The sequence below is a fragment of the Heptranchias perlo genome, chromosome 24 (genome assembly GCF_035084215.1).
Source record: "Heptranchias perlo isolate sHepPer1 chromosome 24, sHepPer1.hap1, whole genome shotgun sequence".
NCBI classification, from domain to species: Eukaryota; Metazoa; Chordata; class Chondrichthyes; order Hexanchiformes; family Hexanchidae; genus Heptranchias; species Heptranchias perlo.
In genome coordinates this window covers 33,922,198-33,942,585 of record NC_090348.1, presented here as the reverse complement: position 1 = coordinate 33,942,585, position 20,388 = coordinate 33,922,198, and the positions used below count along the sequence as shown (strand labels likewise).

The window sequence follows — 20,388 nt, the reverse complement described above, 5'->3', positions numbered from 1 at the left end:
CCTTTATATGGTGGTCTGTTGCTGACCATCCAGAGTGTCTCTGGCTATTTAACTTTCACTAACCTATTTAACTTTCTGTAATGATTTCACATGGACTACTCAAATTGAACAGGCTGAGAAACCCTTTTCAAAAAATGACCGGGGCAAGTGAAATTTAAATATGTATCTCCAAACTAAAAAGGAGTTGCCAAATATATGCACAAGTAAAAATGAAATACCAGTATTTGAATTGAATGGCTTTCCCCTTTTAAGCTGCAAACTCACTTTTCAAAAAAAAACTTTTGATCACATTGCAATAAAACCTTTTGAATATACTGGATAGGGAATTGAATAAAAATAGTTTTGAAGACTAGACCTATCCTTAAAGTTTCTTACATCCATTTCTACAGTGAAGTACCCAGAGGCAGTCTTTATTGATTACATTAGAATGATTGTCACATTTAATGAATTGCCATTAACATTGAACAACTATGCAGTGATAGTGTTGCCATGACATCAACACACCATGAGATAGGAGGCTGCAGAATTGCCCAGTGAGAAGCATAGTGCTTCTTGTTCCGCTGTCAAGGGAGCTGCAAAATCCTCAGTAAATGTGGAGATTGAGGACCCGGATCCAATTTGAGATGAAGATCTAATTTTCAAGGGTAGATTTTGATGAGAAGGACCTCCCTCCCTTCAAGAAGTTGTACTGGACTGGTCAAATTTAATCAAATGATACAGAGTATGTTCCTTCACCAGTCAAAGCAATTCTTTTCAGTGTCTGAGATTGAAACCAAACCACCATATTTAGTGAACTTGTTCAATACAAATGGAGAACACAGTCTTGATTCGAACAATCTCATTCTGGTCTTGGACTCATTCTTTGACATCGTGATGTTGAAAAGTACAGATTTGATCTTGTTATTCCTCAAGAAGGAACCATTACACCAGTATGAGAGTTAAGTTCTACATCCAGGCTCTCTTCCCTGATGATCTGGTCTGTTGAAAGCAAAATTATATCGGTATTTATGGTGGGTACTTTAATAGCTTCCAGTATTTTTTTTTCTACAAATGGAGCATGTAATACACAATAGCTTCAGTGCTTGACCAGAAAATTTGATTTATCCTGTGAAATTTTTAATATTTTGGAATATCTTCAAAACTTTAAGAACTTAAGCCAGATAGTGTAAGTGTAGTGTAACAAACTGTGAAATTTGTGCTGTTTTAATATATGTAAATAAACACCAGAAGTATACTTCCGCAAATGTGTTAAACGGATGACTTTTTTGCTTCATTTGTGAACTAAATTAGCAGGGTTAAAGCAGTGTTTTGCAGGTCCTGTGTTTTGCAAGTGGTGATGTGAAATGATTCTGAAGTCCAAACCATTCAATTCAGAAACAGGAATTACTTGTACAAATGTTGTTGTCTAATGTGGTTTCAGTGGGACTGAATTTGCTGGAAACTTGTACTGTAGTAACGGTGCAGCTACGGCGCACACCGTTATTATGGTGCAGAAATTCCAGGAAATTGTGGTGAGAGTGACTTATGCCATTACGTGCGCCATGCAATAATTTGTTAGGACTTTTGTGTTGCTCCACAGAGACCCATCGCCTAAAAAGTTGAACAGCGAATTATCATAGCTCCGCACCCGTTAAAATTGCTGAATTAACACCACTCTAATCTCATCACAGCCACTTGGACCATTGCAGAATGGTGCTGGAGGGCTCAGAATCTGTAATGTATTCAATTGCTCAGCAGGTTGCGTGAGGTAACAGTTTCCCTGACTTGTTCTAGGAACTTCATTAAAATCTTAAACCTTAATTTAAGTAATAAAGTAAGTGAGCGTTTTGACAGCCAGGCATGTTCTGATTTTCCCCCGACTTGATAGTATATTAAATATGTATTGAACTTGTGCGGCAAGCATGGATTGCAACCAGTAATGAAATATGGCCAGCGAGAAACAAACCTATGCACACTGGTCCTTAACGCCGCTTTATGTATTTGTAAGTTTCAGTACAAACTCATCAATCAAATGAAGCCCAACCTGGACATTATGTCCGCACATCCCCACGTTATCAGATCGGAGCCATTGCTCCTAAACGCGCCCCTGTTAAATAACCTGTTCCGTTCTGTGTCGGGCTCCGGTACCTTGGGTGTGTATCAGACATTAGCTATGCCTCTCCCTATCCACCCCTATACTCACTGCGGCATATTCTGATTATTTTTCCAGCATATAAAGGCATGAATTCACCACTAGAGGATCGGGGAGCAAATTGGTCTAACTTGTGGCGTTTGTCACTATTATCACCATTGCAGCAAATTCTGGCTCATTATGTTTGCATCTTAAATTTAACTAACTCTTAATTTGTGGGCTATCCTAAAGCTGAACAATTTGTTCTATTGTATTTTGTTTGGTGATATATTTACAAATTCACTTGTTTTGCATCTTCGAGGATATTAAGTGGATAAAAGCAGGGTCAATGTTCAGGCTCTTTAGTTCTCGCAGAATTCATTGAAATAACTCCTTGAGAGCATGGCTCACATAACTCCCTACCCGAGGAATACAGTTCAAGGTAACATTCTATATCAAGGCACATGCAAAGGATTGACCATCAATGTTCACTGTGCTGGTTCTTAGGACTTTGAATTAAAATCTTAAAATAAAACAAATAGTTTTAATTGCAGGAGAAGGGCTGCTGTGAGCTCTGATGTTGTACGTTATAAATCATGGTTGTCTTGTATTCTGATATTACTCTAATTTGCTGTATTTTATAATTCTATCAGATGTTTAAAATACACTTGATTATACTTTGCCTATAGAATTTCTGTTGTGTGTGAAATATTTCCACTCATTTGAATAGACCAAAGATATAATGAGCTTATGGTGCAAATTCTAATAGGCAATTTAATGTAATTGGGTAGTTGTTAATATTGGATTCATGCATTCTGCAGGGACAGAAAATGAAAAGATGCTAATTTCAGATAATCATGGGTATGATCCATTCGCAGAAAATCTCTGCAGCTTATTGCACTAGGAAACACTGCAAAAAAAATCTTAATGGCGCTTTTTTAAAAAAGAAAGTTACATCTAAACTCCTAATGCGTTGCTATTTCTCCTCCCTAAATCCCCACTTTATTGAAATCATGATTGGCACACTGCCATTCTTTCCCAGGACTTCAAGTTCTGCAACATCACCTCTATCAGCCTTTCTTTCTTGGAACGCTGTTCAGGCCGTTAAAATTAAGCTTAGTCCCACCTAATCACTGCTTGGTGACTTATCTTGTCTTCTCCTTTACTATGTCAACCTTGGTGGTGTCCTGCACCGATTTTTAAAAAAAAAATGTGCAGTTGCGAGATTAAAAAGATATTTCAATATCTTTTTATCTCGCATAAGAAGGAGTATTCAAACAATACAATTAAACATGCAAGAACTAATGGTCTACCACCCCTGCATCTCTCTCACTAAATATGACTTACAGAGAAGGGCACAGAGGAGTTTTGGTATACAGCTTAAATGTTCTTGGGCCTGGTTACTTTTCCTTTATTTTCCTCATGACAATGCTCTTGATGCAGATGGACTCTCAAAATATGAAACGAATAGTTGCCACTAGTGGGTTGGATTTATTTTGAATTGATGAAGCTGACCCATAAGGCTGCTTTAATAATCTCAGTAGTAAACCAGCTTATAAACTTGTGGTATTGAATATGTTTTATTGACTAGAAAATAGAAAAGGTGTGATTTGCAATTGCCTTTTTTTTATTTTTCAGCCTTTTCCTGTGGATCTGGGGAATTTCTGGAACTATTAAACCAATCCTGCAGTAAATGTGCAGCAGGCAGTTACTCATTGGGTAGTGGCATTAGGTTTGACGAGTGGGATACTTTGCCACTTGGATTTTCTACTGTGGCAACGTTTGTAGAAGATGCAGGAATCAGCAGTACCAACAGTGACAATTGCAGCTTGTAAGTAAACCAGCGGCAGATTTTTGTTACTCACCATTTGTTTTGGGGGTGCTTATAAGATATTTTGTCATTGTAATCAGTTGCATTTCTGTTTTTTTTATTCACGTAACCTACATTTTGGCTGTGATTTTGCTTTGTGCAGAACATAATTAATGTTCCTGAACAGCTAATTTGCTTTTCTGTTAGGAAGCTATTCTAAATTTTTTAAGCAACTTATTAGCAATTGTATTTTAATGGGTACATTTGAGAGCAGACAGTATTTTGGTCCACCTGCTCTGATTATCATCAGGTTTTGAGTAAACGTATTGCAAATAGAGTAGAAACAGTGCTGTCCAATGGGAAATCTAAGCCTTTGTGTTTAAAAGGAGTGGTAACTAACAGTAGTCCTGAGCATTGAATTATTTTGCCAAGATTTAATTTGCATCTTTGGCTTGGCCATTTTTTTCCAAGTGCCTCTGTGAAGCACTGTGGGACAATTTCCACGTTAAAGCCTATATTGTTGTTTCCATTTTAGTTGGCATTTCTGGAGTGGGGACTTTGGAATCTTGAGAGGTGGGGGTTATCCCCTTCTGTGTATTCACTTTGTTCAATGGGGACTTAATTCTTCGGTCTTGTAGAGATCTGCCTTGGTAGAGTTTAATTTTTTTTTCTTGAAAAGCCTTTTCCAAATAAAGTATAGAAAAGTGATAAATAAATAAGACGTAACCCCACCATTGCGATGAAACATCTGATCCCCATTTTGTGGTGGAAACATGCTGAGATGGATTTTCCCATCATAAAATGCGATCAGTGAATCTTTATTTGCACCGTATCCCATTTAGCTTAAAAACTCAAGCTGGGTGAAGACAATTTTATTTAAATAGCAATCTTTTTTTAAATGAAATCACTAATGCTGTAGAATATGTTTGCACCTTTCTTGCAAATTTGGAGTGCTGTGAACTCCAAATTAGATGATGGGTGTGACTACTACAGTATGAAGCAGCAAGAAGGCAAAAACATTCAAAACTTGTGCAATTATTTGAGTAAAATGATTAGAGGGGAGTGCTTTCAATACTAAGCATTTAAAACTCCCAGTATACATTTAAAAAACACAAGCCTCCTGCCTATGAGCAAAAAGTTTAGAATTTAGTCAGTTGAATTTTGAAACAGATTTGCAGCTCCAGGGGTTAACATCCAAATCTCTTAAGGATGTTGGCCCTTGCTTTTGTAATGAGAGCTGGCTGTTGATAAATTTTCTGCACTGTCACTGTTGACTGTTTTCCAGTTCTAAGACCCAACCTGATGGATCACCAGCAGTCTGCTGGCAACTGACCATTATTTACAATTACCTACTGCAAATAAACTGGGAGGAGAGAGTACCCAGTCCCACCCAAAGGTAATGCCTTCCATTAAACTAAAATGTATATTCACCTCACTGTTGTCTCAGACACTTTTTAAAAATCCCCACCATCTTGAGACAAAAGGGCATGTACGTAATCTACTCCTCTTTGGCCTCTGCCATTGCCACTCTTGAACTAGCCTCTAGGGAATGCATAAAAGCAACTCAAAAGTAGTTTCATTTCACTATTTTCGCACACCTGTTTGTAGTGAGCTGCTCCAGGTAAAATGAGATAACCAAAATTGTATAAATAAATTAAGTTTGGTAGCAATTCAAATTTGTACTGATTGAATGATTTGATTTTAACATGGTTGTAATACATTGACCTAACCTGGGCTGGTAACCACTAACTAAATGTTAAATTGTGGAAGAAGGTTCCATTGATTCCTATTCCAAGTTTAGAAGTAACCTGTACAACTCAGGCAAGTGGCAAACTTAAATTCTTGCAATACTGGTTATAGGATTTGTTTTAAAATGTTGAGGAAAAAACTCTCAAATAAACACCTTAGTCAATAAATTGAAATTACTGAAAAAGTACAACTGATTAGAACTGAAATCCAAAAGAAAAATGAGTAACAGTACAAAGTGACAAAATACTTTAAACTGATTAATTGAGCTTCATGATCAGATGATTTGTCTTGAAAGAGAATCCATAAAATGTTAACTGGAGCATAACATTCTAATTTTGATGAAGTAAGTTATTCTCACGGTGCCTTTTTACAAGTGGAGAGAGGTTTTTTTAAATCATGGTAAATAAGGATGGTAGCATGGAGTGGTGGGATTGTGGGTTTGTATCTGTAATTTCCACACAAGATGACCCTGATTCTTTTGTGCAATGAGTGACATCAAGCAACGGTCTGATGATTTTTCAGAGGGTGGGGTAAAGTGGGAGTGAAGATTGAAGCACGTCATCATGTGAATCTTCTGGAAGCTGAATCAAGAGCAGCATTGTTAAGAGTCCTTAGAATAGGTCAGTTGCTTTCCTTCTGATCTGTAATCAGGGTCTGGCCCTGGAAAAGCTAAAATGGCAGAGAAAATATTTTAAAATGATATTTGTTCAAATATGAATGAAAAGAATGTCGTCTCTGGGCAATGGTTGAATCTTAGCATCCCCACCCATGGATGCGAAGATCAAAATGGCATAGTTGAGTATTGGCCATTTTAACATACAACATAGTGAGGCAAGTGGTGTTAGTACCTAGAATAAGGGCATTGCCTACAGTATAAATATTTGGGAACTTTTGAGATTAATTTAATTTAGTAATCGGTCAGGATAACATGCTTCTTTTCTGATTAACAGTTTTTCCTTTGACCTATCCATTTATTTTTAAAAAAAGGTGCATTTTAAAACTTCTGTTAACTCGTAGAGGTCTGACTTTTATATTTTCTGTATTTTTGAGTAATTTTTATTGTAATTGAATGTTACTTTCACAGATCTTCCTGGCTTCCACAAGGGAATTACATCGCTTCTAACAGAGATGACTGCACAGTTTCCCTCATCTATTCAGTACACCTGAAGAAATCAGGAAGTGTTACATTTGATTATCAGTATCTGGATAACAGTATATTTTTTGAATTTTTTGTAAGTCCTGTTCCATAAAATACATTTTTTCTTAAATTGTGAAAAGTAATGTAGAACCAATAACATCCTGTGTAGTAAGGAAGGAACTTGCATTTATATAGTGCCTTTCATATCCTCAGGATGTCCCAAAGCACTTCACTGCTAATGAGTTATTTCAAAGTGTAGTCACTGTTGTTATGTAATCAAAGGCAGTGGCTAATTTGCGCACACCAAGGTCCCACAATCAAAAATGCAATAGATGACAGTTAATCTCCCTTTTTTATTGGTTTTGGTTGGGAGATAAATGTTGGCCAGGGTGCTGGGAGAACTGCACTGTCGTGGAATCTTTTATGCCAATCTGAACAGACTGAAAGACCCCAGTTTAATGTCTCTGAAAGACGGTACCTCAGACAATGCACTGAAGTATCAGCCCAAATTATGTGCTGAAGTCACTGGAATGGGGCTTGAATCTACAGGCTTCTGACTCGGGGGCGAGAGGGCTATCGTTGAGCTAGGCTGATACCAGTGCTATTTATTCTGGCATGCTTACTATCGTTTCTATATTATGGCACTGGAAATGCAATTTTCAGTTTAGAATTACAAATCCAATCCTTTTTGTAAATTGATTTTTAAAAGAATTGGTCGCATTAGTCGTTTATTACTTTTTTATTTTAGCAGTAGGTTGAGACTGTTTGAGATATTTGTTTCCTATTCATAGACTGATATAAGTAGATAACAAGAAAGTTGTAAATGAGTTGTAATCAATGCTACATGTGTGATTATAGATTTAGATCCTTTGTCTTATTCAGAATTCTGCCTATGTCATTTGTTTATCAAACAAATTTACTATAAATGACATGTAATTATCATAACTGAACAACATGACTTAATTACACGGAGGCTAGACAGTAACCAGAAGAGTGCACAGAGAGGTGTCACTGGGGATAAACTTTCAGTAGAATCAGATTGGACAATTAATCCAGGTACATATCCAGAAATCCAACCCTGAGGTGTATCAAAATCAATCAAAAAAAACTTTTTGCCCTTTGTATAAAGCAATGTGCCAGATCTGGTATTTTCAAGATCTTTAGTGATGCAGCTCAAAATATGATTACACTTTACTTGTGGATTGTTAGAATATATTGTTTTCTGACTGTAGGATACTCATGAATTAGGTTACATGCATGCAACAGAGCCCATTGAAGAATTGTGTTTTTTGAAAAGGGTTCACTCTTCAATCATTAAACACTTGAGGCCTGAAATGCTTTGAGACCCCGCTCAGCTGCTGGACGTATAGTGGGGTGGGACTTACGGCTGTCAGTTTGCCGTGGCCCTGACCCAGTTCTAGATCCTGGGGTGAAGGTCATTTAAATAGAAACATAGAAAATTTACGGCATAGGAGGAGGCCATTCGGCCCATCGTGTCTGTGCCGGTCGAAATAGAGCTACCCAGCTTATTCCCACTTTCCAGCACTTGGTCTGTAGCCTTGTAGGTTATGGCACTTCAGGTGCATATCCAAGTACTTTTTAAATGTGATGAGGGTTTCTGCCTCTACCACCCTTTCAGGTAGTGAGTTCCAGACCCCCACCATCCTCTGGGTGAAAACATTTTCCTTAGCTCCCCTCTAATCCTTCTACCAATTACTCCAAATCTGTGCCCCCTGGTTATTGACCCCTCTGCTAAGAGAAACAGGTCCTCCCTATCCACTCTATCTAGGCCCCTCATAATTTTATACACCTCAATTAAATCTTCCCTCAGCCTCCTCTGTTCCAAAGAAAACAACTCCAGCCTATCCAATCTTTCCTGATCGCTAAAATTCTCCAGCACTGGCCACATCCTCGTAAATCTCCTCTGTACCCTCTCTAGTGCGGTCACATCTTTCCTGTAATGTGGTGACCAGAACTGTACGCAGTGCTCAAGCTGTGGCCTAACTAGTGTTTTCTACAGTTCGAGCATAACCTCTCTGCTCTTCTATTCTGTGCCTCGGCTAATAAAGGAAAGTAGCCCATATGCTTTCTTAACCACCTTATCCATCTGTTCTGCTACCTTCAGGGATCTGCACTCCAAGGTCCCTCTTTTCTTCTACAACTCTCAGTATCCTCCCATTCTTTGTGCATTCCCTTGCCTTGTTTGATTTCCCCAAATGCATTATCTCACACTTCTCTGGATTGAATTCTATTTGCCACTTTTCTGCCCACCTGACCAGTCCATTGATATCTTCCTGCAGTTTACAGCTTTCCTCCTCACTATCAACCACACAGCCAATTTTTGTATCATCTGCAAACTTCTTAATCATGCCCCCTACATTTAAGTCTAAATCATAAACATATACCACAAAAAGCAAGGGACCTAGTACTGAGCCCTGTGGAACCCCACTGGAAACAGCCTTCCAGTCAAAAAACACCCGTTGACCGTTACCCTTTGCTTCCTGCCATTGAGCCAATTTTGGATCCAATTTGTCACTTTCCCTTGGATCCCATGGGCTTTTACTTTTTTGACCAGACTGCTATGTGGGAACTTGTCAAAAGCCTTGCTAAAATCCATGTAGACTACACCCAATGCACTACCCTCATCAACCCTCCTTGTTACCTCCTCAAAAAATTCAATCAAGTTAGTCAGACAAGACCTTCCCTTGACAAATCCACGTTAACTGTCCTTGATTAATCCGTGCCTTTCTAAATGACGGTTTATACTGTCCCTCAGAATTGATTCCAATAATTTGCCCACCACCGAGGTTAGACTGACGGGCCCATAATTACTAGGTCTATCCTTTTCTCCCTTTTTAAACAATGGTACAACATTAGCAGTCCTCCAATCCTCCAGCACCATGCCTGTAGCCAGGGAGGATTGGAAATGGGTGGTGGGGAGGTGCTTGCAGAAGTCAGCAATTTCCAAGAGGCACCTTGCTTCTGCATTAAAATGCTGGCCATTCTGTCTGCAGATGACATGTCATATATATACTGTCCATGTTCTGGCTTGCTGCTCTTTGTTCTGCCTCTGCACTTCCACTCGGCCCAAGAATTTATGGGCCTTGATCTCAATCCGCTGACTTATTGCAGCATTATGTTTGATGGGGAAATGAATGAAACAAAAAGGGTCGTATTAGAAAGAGAAGCCATGCCTTGCAGAATCAAATTTCCTTCCTCCCCCTCCCACCCTTGCTTTTCTCGCCCAAAAAGGAGTGAACACCTTCGAGTTTCATGCTCTCCTCCTGTAGGTGTTGACTCCTTTTTGGGCACCAGTACCTTGCCCAAGTGGCCATTATTGTTGTAAGTTTTGATGGTGAATTTTAGCAACCCGATACCGTCCTCACCTGATCATGAATGTGCACTTCCAGCATGAAAAATGTGCAGGAACAGGAACCGCAGTCAATTTTCGCCTCCATTCATCAGGAGCATTGAGGCCAATTATATCATCTCTACTGACACACAGACCAAGAGTCAAACCTGGGATCTTCATGGTCAATGACTAGTATAAACAAAGCATTGTATAAACTTAGTCATTGGAGCCCTACATCTTATTTTGACAATATTCACAACTGTATAAGTCTATGAAATTAGGTGCACATTTTTATAACCTGTCTGAAAAGTATTTTTGTTTGAAAGGAAATGTGTAATACTTATTTTCCTTTGTCTGCAGGTGCAAAATGATCAGTGTCAGGATACAGAAACAACAGATCAAAAATGGATGCATTTAACGGAAAGCGATGAATGGAAGAGTCATTCAGTAAGCTTGACAGTAGCACTTGACTATTCTAAATACCTTTATTGCAACAAAAAATGTCAAAAAATATAATGCTCCAGAATAATAAGATAAAACAAAAATTATCGTGAATAATACTGAATTCTGTTCAGCTTTCAATGGAAGATGCTACGTAGATCTTTTTCTGGGCTTGGAAGTTAAAATGGATAATTTAGAACAGTCTAAATTACAATATTTTGGTGAGTGGAAAAACAATTGTGGAGAGAAAGGCATTGATATTTTTTTTTAAATGTAAGGAAAGTAAAAAAAAAATACTGAAATGATTAAGGGACATATTTGGAATGTTACATTTAAAGGGATTTGGTGACCAAATACATCTATCACTGAGCTGATAACACTGAAAATTTTGATGCACCCTATATTTTACTGCTGCCATTAAGTTAATAAATTCACCTGAATGTTAGTTGTTTAAAATTATCACTTTAGTTGGAAATTAGCTACCTAACATATGACTTGCAGTACTCTGCTGATTAAAGGGAAGAAAATTGCGAAGAGAAGGCATTTTAGTGAAACTGAGATATTTACTTTACCAAAATAGTGCATCAGTTTCTTGGGCCCTGATAAAACATTGCCTGTGTTGAAAGGACTGGGTCGTCATTGTCCAAAAAATTTTCAAAGTTTCTAAAGTGCTGAGAAATGTATTGGACACAGGAAACACATCAATGTCCTAGAAAGCATGTCTAAGTTCTGGACTATAACTTGGTGTTGTAAAATTGTTTACAATTGTCAACCCCAGTCCATCACCGGCATCTCCACATCATAAGTTTAAGACAGCATGGCAAAAAAAAAAATTCTTCAGGTGGGACTGTGGTGGTGGGGAGAAGAAGGACATTTTCAGTATGCTAATTAGTGTCCACCTTTTATATGTGTGGACTTGAGGATGCCTCTATACAAGAAATTTTGTTTGTCTGTCTCTCCCTTCCAACCTGCAAACTTAGTGGGTCTTCAGCGTCTGCTTCCTGAATGAGCAATGTTGCAATTCTTTGGTTTTCTCACCTTCCTAAGCCACACCAAGTTACCTGTGACGGGCAGAGACCGCCTCCTTTTCAATCATGGTAGCTTACTGACACCCAAGGGCTTTGAAGTGGAATTATCATTTTGGAGATAAAACTTGCATTCTTACAGCATCTTTAACATAGAAAAAAAAATCACGAAGCGTTTCACATAGCCGTAAGGAAATATGGATGCCAAGCCAAAGGCGGAGAGATTGGGAGTGATGATCAAAAGCTTGGTAAAAGAACTGGGTTATAAGGAGGTTGATAAAAGAGCAGAGGGAGATGAAGAAGCAGAGGGGTTTACAGAGGGAATACCAGAGCTTGGGACCTGGGCAGCTGAAGGAAAGGCTGCCAATGGTGGATCGAAGGGAGAGGGAGATGCACGTGAGGCCAGAGTCAGAAGAATTAAGAATTTGGGGGTGGATGGGGTCGGGGGTCGGGGGAGTGGGTTGTAGAGGTTAGAGACAGGGAGAGGTAAGTCTGTAGGCAGATTTAAATTTGAAGCAGACTGGGAGCCAATACAGGACTGATTGGTGTGGGTGGCCCTTGTCTAGGCTGAGTGACTGACGTCTGATAGTTTAGGCAATAATTGGCAATGATTATAGCTGAATTCTGTTTTGATGTCATAAATGACACCAGTAGAAGGGTAAGTGGAGGAATTGGCGGAGATCACCATATGGAATTTCTTCCTCACAACTGGTGAACAATTGGTCCCATTACCATCCACCCTGCCTGCAACCCGCAAGATTGCCCTGTTGATGTTTAAATATAGCAGGCACGTTAGCTATTAAAAATGCAGTGGTTGCTTGCAATGATTGAAGTTGATTTAGTTGTGCTTCAAGCATTCTACTGATGTAAAAACTTAATCTTTAGGAAAATACAAAATGTGAAGGAGAACCTTCACCACTTTGGACTGCAGCGGTTCAAGAAGGCGGCTCACCACCACCTTCTCGAGGGCGATTAGGGATGGGCAATAAATTCTGGCCTTGCCAGCGACGCCCACATCCCATGAACAAATAAAAAAAAATTGCAATAGATAATGAAAATATACTTTAATTCCTTGAACAAATATTTGTATAGGTGAATTTGAAGACTGGCACAAATGTTCTGTATTGGAGAACAACAGGAATCCTTTTGGGTGATAAAATGGCCAAACCGGTGCTTTTGAAAAACATCTATATTGAAGGTATGATTTCCAAGATTCCTGACTGAAAGTTTTTTTTGCATACAATAAGCCAAAGTACACGTTGTAATTTATTGCTCAGATTTGTAATTTGTACTTCAGTATATATTGGGAATTATTGTGTAATAAATTTATGTAAACTGAATTTAGTACAACATTCCATACATTTTTGACTTATTATAAACTCATTAATTCTATATTTTAATCATTCTCTTTCATTTCCTTACTTGTTCAGCTGTGGTTTACGCCCATCACCCAGCTAGGGAAGCATCACTAAGAAATATTTCTTACGAGTTTTATACTTTGAAGTCTTGAGAATTAAATTGGAAACTATATAAAAGCTCCACCTTTTCTTCCTTGTTATTAGCAGTAGTGTTTCTCCTAAGAGGACAACTTTTTGTTCCAAGATCCAACAATTTAACTTGTGAAGATTGTGTCGTCCTTATAATTCCAGTGGAAAACTTGAATATTAATATCCATCACTGGACTTGTTATTATTCATAAATACTCCAATATGTGTTTACAGCAGGCTTCAAATTTTGTAAGTCTTGTAGTGGAACATTTTCTTTAAAGAAGGGTACAGGTTCACCCAATGCATCTTTGCTCACCGAGATTCTGTCTTTAGATTTGGGTCTTCAGCCCTAATCTAAAAGGAAGTGCAGGCATTCTAAGTCAGAGATTCATCTAGGACAGGACAACTTTGTACCCGCCATGCAACTGATCTTATTCAAAAACACAATTCAAAGTGAGCCTTTCTAGTTCCAAGCTCTTCTGCATATCCTTGCATCCCATATTGCCGTATATGTCTAGGGAGAAAGCTCCTTGGCTCTTTTATAACTTTCACCAGCTTATACCATAAAAATGGTTGTTCAAAGAGATTTTAGTAACACTTGGTGCTGGACTACTATTATCTTGAATCTTCAAAGTTATTCTAACTGGCACCTTGACCAGGATAGTGACTGCCAGCTTAGGATCATTGAACCTTGGGGATTAGGTTGTTCCACTAGCTCCCATGGTTCTAAATATGTTTGAAGTTGTCGATTGATACTTCTACTTTGCTGATAGGCTAAAACCATTGAGATTTTCACAGGAGGGGGGGTGGGAGGGTCGTGCGAGGGGTTGGGGGGGTCTTGCGAGGGGGAGTCGGGGTGGGGGCTGTGCGAGGGGGGGGGTTGTGTGAGGGGGCGGGAGGTGAGGGAGAGAGGGCGGGGTGGGCGGGGTGGGAGGGGTGGGGGGGGCGGTTTCAGTTTTGAAACTCAAGTATCCATGACATGATTTACAAAATAGCCCAACCTTTATCCTAACTTTAACTTGGCAAATGCTGAATTGATTAAAAGAAAAATCCCTGTTACTTAAGACCAACAAGTGTCAAATTAAGGTATGTGCGATGAATGTCTCGTTTTAATTTGAACAGGTGTAGCTTATACCTCGGAATGCTTCCCATGTAAACCTGGTACCTTCAGTGATGTTGCTGGTTCATCAGTATGCAAGCCTTGCCCCAGAGATACGTTTTCTGGAAGAGGGGCCAGTTCCTGCCAGAAATGTGATGAAGTAAAGGAGTTTTCAGGTACAGTTGCTACATATTTCATTGTTTCGATGGGGATTATTAAAACCGCTTTTTTTTTTACCGATTCCTACCATAAATGCCTGGATTTTTCTTGGGATGGTGGATTGATTTTAAAGGGATTATTCTCTCCTAATTTCCCTCCTAAAACAAAGTCTTTATTTTTCCTTCCCCTGTATCTGTTTCACCACCTCAACCTAACTCTCTACCTCAAGCTTGGTGCTTGTGGCAGTGTTGTGTGGTTGGTTTACGTCAGCCATTACTGGAACTGTTTTACATTGCTGGAGTGCAAGCTTCAACTGTGTAAATAACTGTGGGATTTTTATTTTGTATTTGATAGTCTCTTGCTTCTTTACTTGAGTTTTAGTGATGCTTTAAATACAATTTTCATTTATTTTCCCTGGTAACCCTTCTCTCCCCTTTGGTAGATGCAATAAGAAAAACTGGAGGCCTGTGACCAGCGGTGTGCCTCAGGGATCGATGCTGGGTCCGCTGTTATTTATTATTTATATTAATGATTTGGATGAGAATTTAGGAGGCATGGTTAGTAAGTTTGCAGATGACACCAAGATTGGTGGCATTGTGGACAGTGAAGAAGGTTATCTAGGATTGCAACGGGATCTTGATAAATTGGGCCAGTGGGCCGATGAATGGCAGATGGAGTTTAATTTAGATAAATGTGTGGTGATGCATTTTGGTAGATCGAATCGGGCCAGGACCTACTCCGTTAATGGTAGGTCGTTGGGGAGAGTTATAGAACAAAGAGATCTAGGAGTACAGGTTCATAGCTTCTTGAAAGTGGAGTCACAGGTGGATAGGGTGGTGAAGAAGGCATTCAGCATGCTTGGTTTCATTGGTCAGAACATTGAATACAGGAGTTGGGATGTCTTGTTGAAGTTGTACAAGACATTAGTTAGGCCACACTTGGAATACTGTGTACAGTTCTGGTCACCCTATTATAGAAAGGATATTATTAAACTAGAAAGAGTGCAGAAAAGATTTACTAGGATGCTACCGGGACTTGATGGTTTGACTTATAGGGAGAGGTTGGATAGACTGAGACTTTTTTCCCTGGAGAGTAGGAGGTTTAGGGGTGATCTTATAGAAGTCTATAAAGTAATGAGGGGCATAGATAAGGAAGATAGTCAAAATCTTTTCCCAAAGGTAGGGGAGTCTATAATGAGGGGGCATCGATTTAAGGTGAGAGGGGAGAGATACAAAAGGGTCCAGAGGGGCAATTTTTTCACTCAAAGGGTGGTGAGTGTCTGGAACGAGCTGCCAGAGGCAGTAGTAGAGGCGGGTACAATTTTGTCTTTTAAAAAGCATTTGGACAGTTACATGGGTAAGATGGGTATAGAGGGATATGGGCCAAGTGCAGGCAATTGGGACTAGCTTAGTGGTATAAACTGGGCGACATGGACATGTTGGGCCGAAGGGCCTGTTTCCATATTGTAAACTTCTATGATTCTAAAAGGAAGAGCTTCCTTCCCAAGCCGCCACTCCCCACCCCCCCCCCCCCCACCTTATACATATATATTAAGTGAGTGAATGCCATTAAGCACAGAGGAGGACTAAATGGGGGAGGGAACATTTATTTCAAATATATATGTAGGGTCAGTGCCTTCAGGAGTGGGGGAGGGTCTGTACTTTCAGGTATTTTCAAATGTCTTTAAACTTTCAAAAAAAGTTTCAGGCGAGCACTGAGCAGGATGGAAAAGCTGTCTGGTCAGGGGAAGAAAAAGATTAAATAAATATTTTTTTAAAGTTTAAAGACACTTGAAAATTGACATGTGGAAGTTTACTTACCGCAAACCAGAAAAACAACATGGCAACGCAGCATAAAGATAGAGTTTGGTCAACAATGCCACCCAGTGGCCATGGCCTGAAATTGCAGGCAGACTTTTTTTAAACCAGATATACTTGTAAAATAGCAGTTATTAGGTTTTCTAATGTTATGTGATAGTTGTGCTATTTTAACATTGAAAATTTCTATCAGCACCACCTACAGCCATAACCGGTATTGCAAGTAAATGTGGCTGCTTTTATAAAGGGGGGGAAAAACGTATTGACACAGGTTGACCTGGAGGTTTTCAATGCAATGGAATATGGTGATCCACCTCCTGATTTTTGACCTATAATCTGCAGGCAAAAATCTTGATTTTTATCAAACTGATATTCAAACTAAAGTGGATTAATTGAGGAGCAGCAAGTATATGTCATACAAGTAGTTACATTTTTAGACTAGTCAGTACCTCTGCAACTTTTTAGTTTATATAAAACAATTATCTAGTGGGATGATTAGCTTGGACAGCATACTAGTACATGATGCCATAAAGTTCAGGGATGTAGGATAGGATTTCTTCCCACCTGTCCTGAGTTGGTGGTGTCAGCTACTTTGCAATGGGAATGGATAGAGACGACATCAGGCTTCTCACTTTGGAAGTGGAAATTCAGGGGCGGGGGAATTCCTTGTAGATAAAGTAGTATTAGATGATGCACCCAATAATTCTTCATGATACAATTCACTTCATTTCTAATTAAAATAGCTGAAAGGTTTAGGAAATGATAGAAATAAATAGATTGCTAGAATTTTCCAAAACTGATACTTCAGCAATTTATTTCCATAACGATTACTTTTGAAGTAAATGGTAGTGTTTTGTTGCCAAATGACATTTTTTACCTCACTATTTCCGTTGTTCTCTTAGAGGAAGGATCCAGTGAATGCAAAAATCGTCCACCATGTACAGAGAAAGACTTTTTTCAAATACATACACGATGTGACGCGGACAGAAAGGTAGCTTATACCTTGCACTTTTTACTGTATCAATTAAATTTATTTGTCACTCGTTTGAAATTTATCCCCAGCATACATTTACAGCAAACAAGCAATGGGGCCCACGTTAAAAGTTTAACATTCTATATTTTAATATAGATCTTGAACTTTAGTTGTATTATCTGATGTATGAACAATATTGATTATAAAGTAAATACATACTCCAAAAATCCCATTTGCCATTTTGCTGATGTGAATAAATGGTTGAGCTATATGGTCCAGCTTCTGCAAGGTATGTTTTCTCTGGGATTCTGCTGTTTACTTTGGGCCATGATTTGTCTAGTGCAAAAGAAATAAAATGTGATGATATAATTATTGTTTAAAAGAACTTTTGGCTTTTTCTTTCATTTTTGAGAAACTAGTGAAAAGTACAACAAATGTTTAGTAGAAAGTCACCTGATAAATCTGCATTTAATGAGAGTGGACTATAATAAAAGGATTGACTTCATAGTCAATTTGTGAATGCTGTCAACCGCCTGGCCCAGAATTGGAGCAGATGTTTTGATGCCAACACAAAATTGATCATGAGCCCTTGACTGTAGTAAAGCATTCCAGGGAATAAAACCTCTTGGCCTCATTGAGAAGTTAGTCTCGCATATCTGGTGAGCTACTAAACTCTATATGCACTCTCCCATGCACAAACATTGGGTCATGATAAATGAGTGTGCTTTTTTAAAGCAGCACTAATACAGTGGTCCTTCAGGAAACCACACTATGTTTCTTGTTGATAATTTTGTGATTTTTGTCACGATTTTTCTGTTTGATGATGATACCTGCCTCTCCAGAGCAGTAAACTTTGCATCTGAAAGATAGGCAGCGATTAAATGGATTTTCAAAAAAAATGCTCGATGAGGGAGATTTCTCAAGAATGCTCGCACCTACTTGGCAAGTTTGCATTCCACAAAGCTTGTATGTATCTTGTGATGCAATATTTTGCCCTTTTGTCATAGGCTTTAGAGAGTACGTCTTACTCCTGGACACTGTCCATGCTGTGCATCCAGTAAAGTTGCTGAAGACTCTGTGCTTCATATGAGAGCTCACTCTTCACAACAAAAAGGTGTGGGAATGGTGTCATTCCTTTCCAAGATTGTACTTGGAGACCTCCAGATTTATGCAACTGCAACTGAACATTCTATATTGATTCATAAAATGCACAAAATACCAGTTGCAATGGTTTATATCCAGCTTCTAATTTGTGAATTCTCTTCCAAGCAGTAGCATCAGCTGGACACCAGTCTGTTGTACACATGTAAAACTAACAATAACTTACTGAGTCTAGTTAGTTAGCCTCCTGTGCCCAGTGGTATATGAAGCAATCCATTTTTTTGAAATAAAATAGCAATTTGTATTAAAACAAAATTGAGTAACTCATAACTTTTCACTCAATCATAATGATCAGGTGGCTAATAGTCATATAACTCCAGTACGGTGTTATTTTTAATAATGTGTATATAAAACTTTGAACCTAGGAAAACAAAGAATTTTGTAATTATTTTACAGACTCAAATGATGTACAAATGGATAACACCTAAACTTTGCAGAGAGGATATTAAAAATGCAATCAAACTTCCTCCTTCTGGAGAGAAGAAACCTTGTCCACCATGCAACCCTGGCTTCTACAACAATGACACTTCTACCTGTGCTCCATGCCCTTCTGGTACCTATTCAGATGGAATGAGTTGTAAGCATCCTTACATTTTATTTATCTACCTTTCATATTTTAACAGTTTTATAAATGCAACAGTTGTTACACATAACTACGTTCACCCAATAGATAAAATCACTGCCTGATGTAATCCTAAAACACTCAGACTAGTGGATCGCATGTTCGATTCCCAGGCTGTGCTGAGCTGGCTGATCACTATTGGGAGGGCAATTAGGATGCTGCAGTTGTGGTCAGTTCTACTAAGTTATAGAGGGTAAACATCAAGATTCCTAATTATTGCTGTATAGTTAACACTTTGGAAAGTGGGACATTGTGTGAGAACAGAATTGGGCTCAGTTATGATGTTCTCCATGATTCAATAGCTTGCAAAGTCTCATTGTCAAGTTGCATATGTGAGGAATAGTCACTTGGAACAAGAACTAGAGGGTTGCAGGTGCCTAAAAAAACTGTGCCCCAGTGAGAGTCAGTATAGGAGGAAAGAAATATTTGGGGTGGGAACTGAGAAAACAAGCAGCCCATGTTTCAGTAATTGGTTTTGTTTTTTGGGCCAACTTTGAACTAAGACCCTAAATTATAGTTCTAGCAATCCGGATGCATTTGGAGTTGGTTTTCTGTAACAAAACTCACAATCTCCTTTTTCAGTGGATATTTTGTTCTGCTAAGGAAAAGTTCTAAAGTTTTTATAACCAGGGAAAGTAAAAAAAAAACCTGAAGTGAACGTGTATTCTTCCTTCTGTAAAGTGATTTGCAACATTCCTGATCCCCATAGTCTCTGTGACTATGCAGTGCCCCAACCCACAGTTCTAATAGCTTAATTAGGGGTAATGTTTTGTATATCAAAAAAGTGTAACATGCCATAACAATAACGTTTGAAGAGCAGTGACAATGTACCTGGGCACATCAGTAAGTGCAGTATGGGTAACCTAGAAAAGCAAGGGAGACCAAAAACTATATAAATGCTTGAGAAACTGATGGTTTTCTTTGTGTATGTAACACTGTTTCTCTTAATTTTCATATAGCATGTAAACAGTGCCCAGCTGGAACAGAGCCCATGCTGGGTTTTGAATATAAATGGTGGAACACTTTGCCTGCTAATATGAAGACTTCATGTTTCAATGTTGGAAATTCTAAGTGTGACAGAATGAATGGTAAGCTTTCATACAGAATGTATTTTCTGTTGTTCCTGCTTTCAAGGGCTTTTGTGGTATGTTCACAGTGAAGTTTTCTGTTCAGTGAAAAAACCTCTGGTTTTACAAATGTTGCACAAGAAAAATATTCCAAGGATTGGTAAAATTCTAAACAAAGGGTTGTGTTTGGTTTTGCATAAATTATTGGCTGTTTGGAATATGTCTATAGGTATCCGACTGTGTCAAGTAAAATAATTCACTGAGTTAATAGAATAAAATTGAAATGGACCTGCATGCCCTGATGGTATGAATCTAGCTACATTTATAAAGCTGCTTGCAAAGATGATTGGTTTGCATTTAATGCAGATTTTCCTGCTG

At 38.7% G+C, this 20,388-nt stretch overlaps 1 protein-coding gene across 1 annotated transcript in view; it reads left to right on the top strand.

Moving 5' to 3' along the window:
* Window positions 1-20,388, top strand: part of LOC137341672 (endosome/lysosome-associated apoptosis and autophagy regulator family member 2-like) — a 76,341-nt gene that overhangs the window by 31,682 nt on the left and 24,271 nt on the right. The window contains exons 3-10 of the mRNA XM_068005028.1: window positions 3,749-3,941; window positions 6,754-6,901; window positions 10,520-10,606; window positions 12,718-12,823; window positions 14,235-14,387; window positions 17,090-17,178; window positions 18,718-18,898; window positions 19,903-20,031. Of these exons, the coding sequence (XP_067861129.1) occupies window positions 3,749-3,941; window positions 6,754-6,901; window positions 10,520-10,606; window positions 12,718-12,823; window positions 14,235-14,387; window positions 17,090-17,178; window positions 18,718-18,898; window positions 19,903-20,031 (1,086 nt within the window). The remainder of the gene's footprint in view (window positions 1-3,748; window positions 3,942-6,753; window positions 6,902-10,519; window positions 10,607-12,717; window positions 12,824-14,234; window positions 14,388-17,089; window positions 17,179-18,717; window positions 18,899-19,902; window positions 20,032-20,388) is intronic.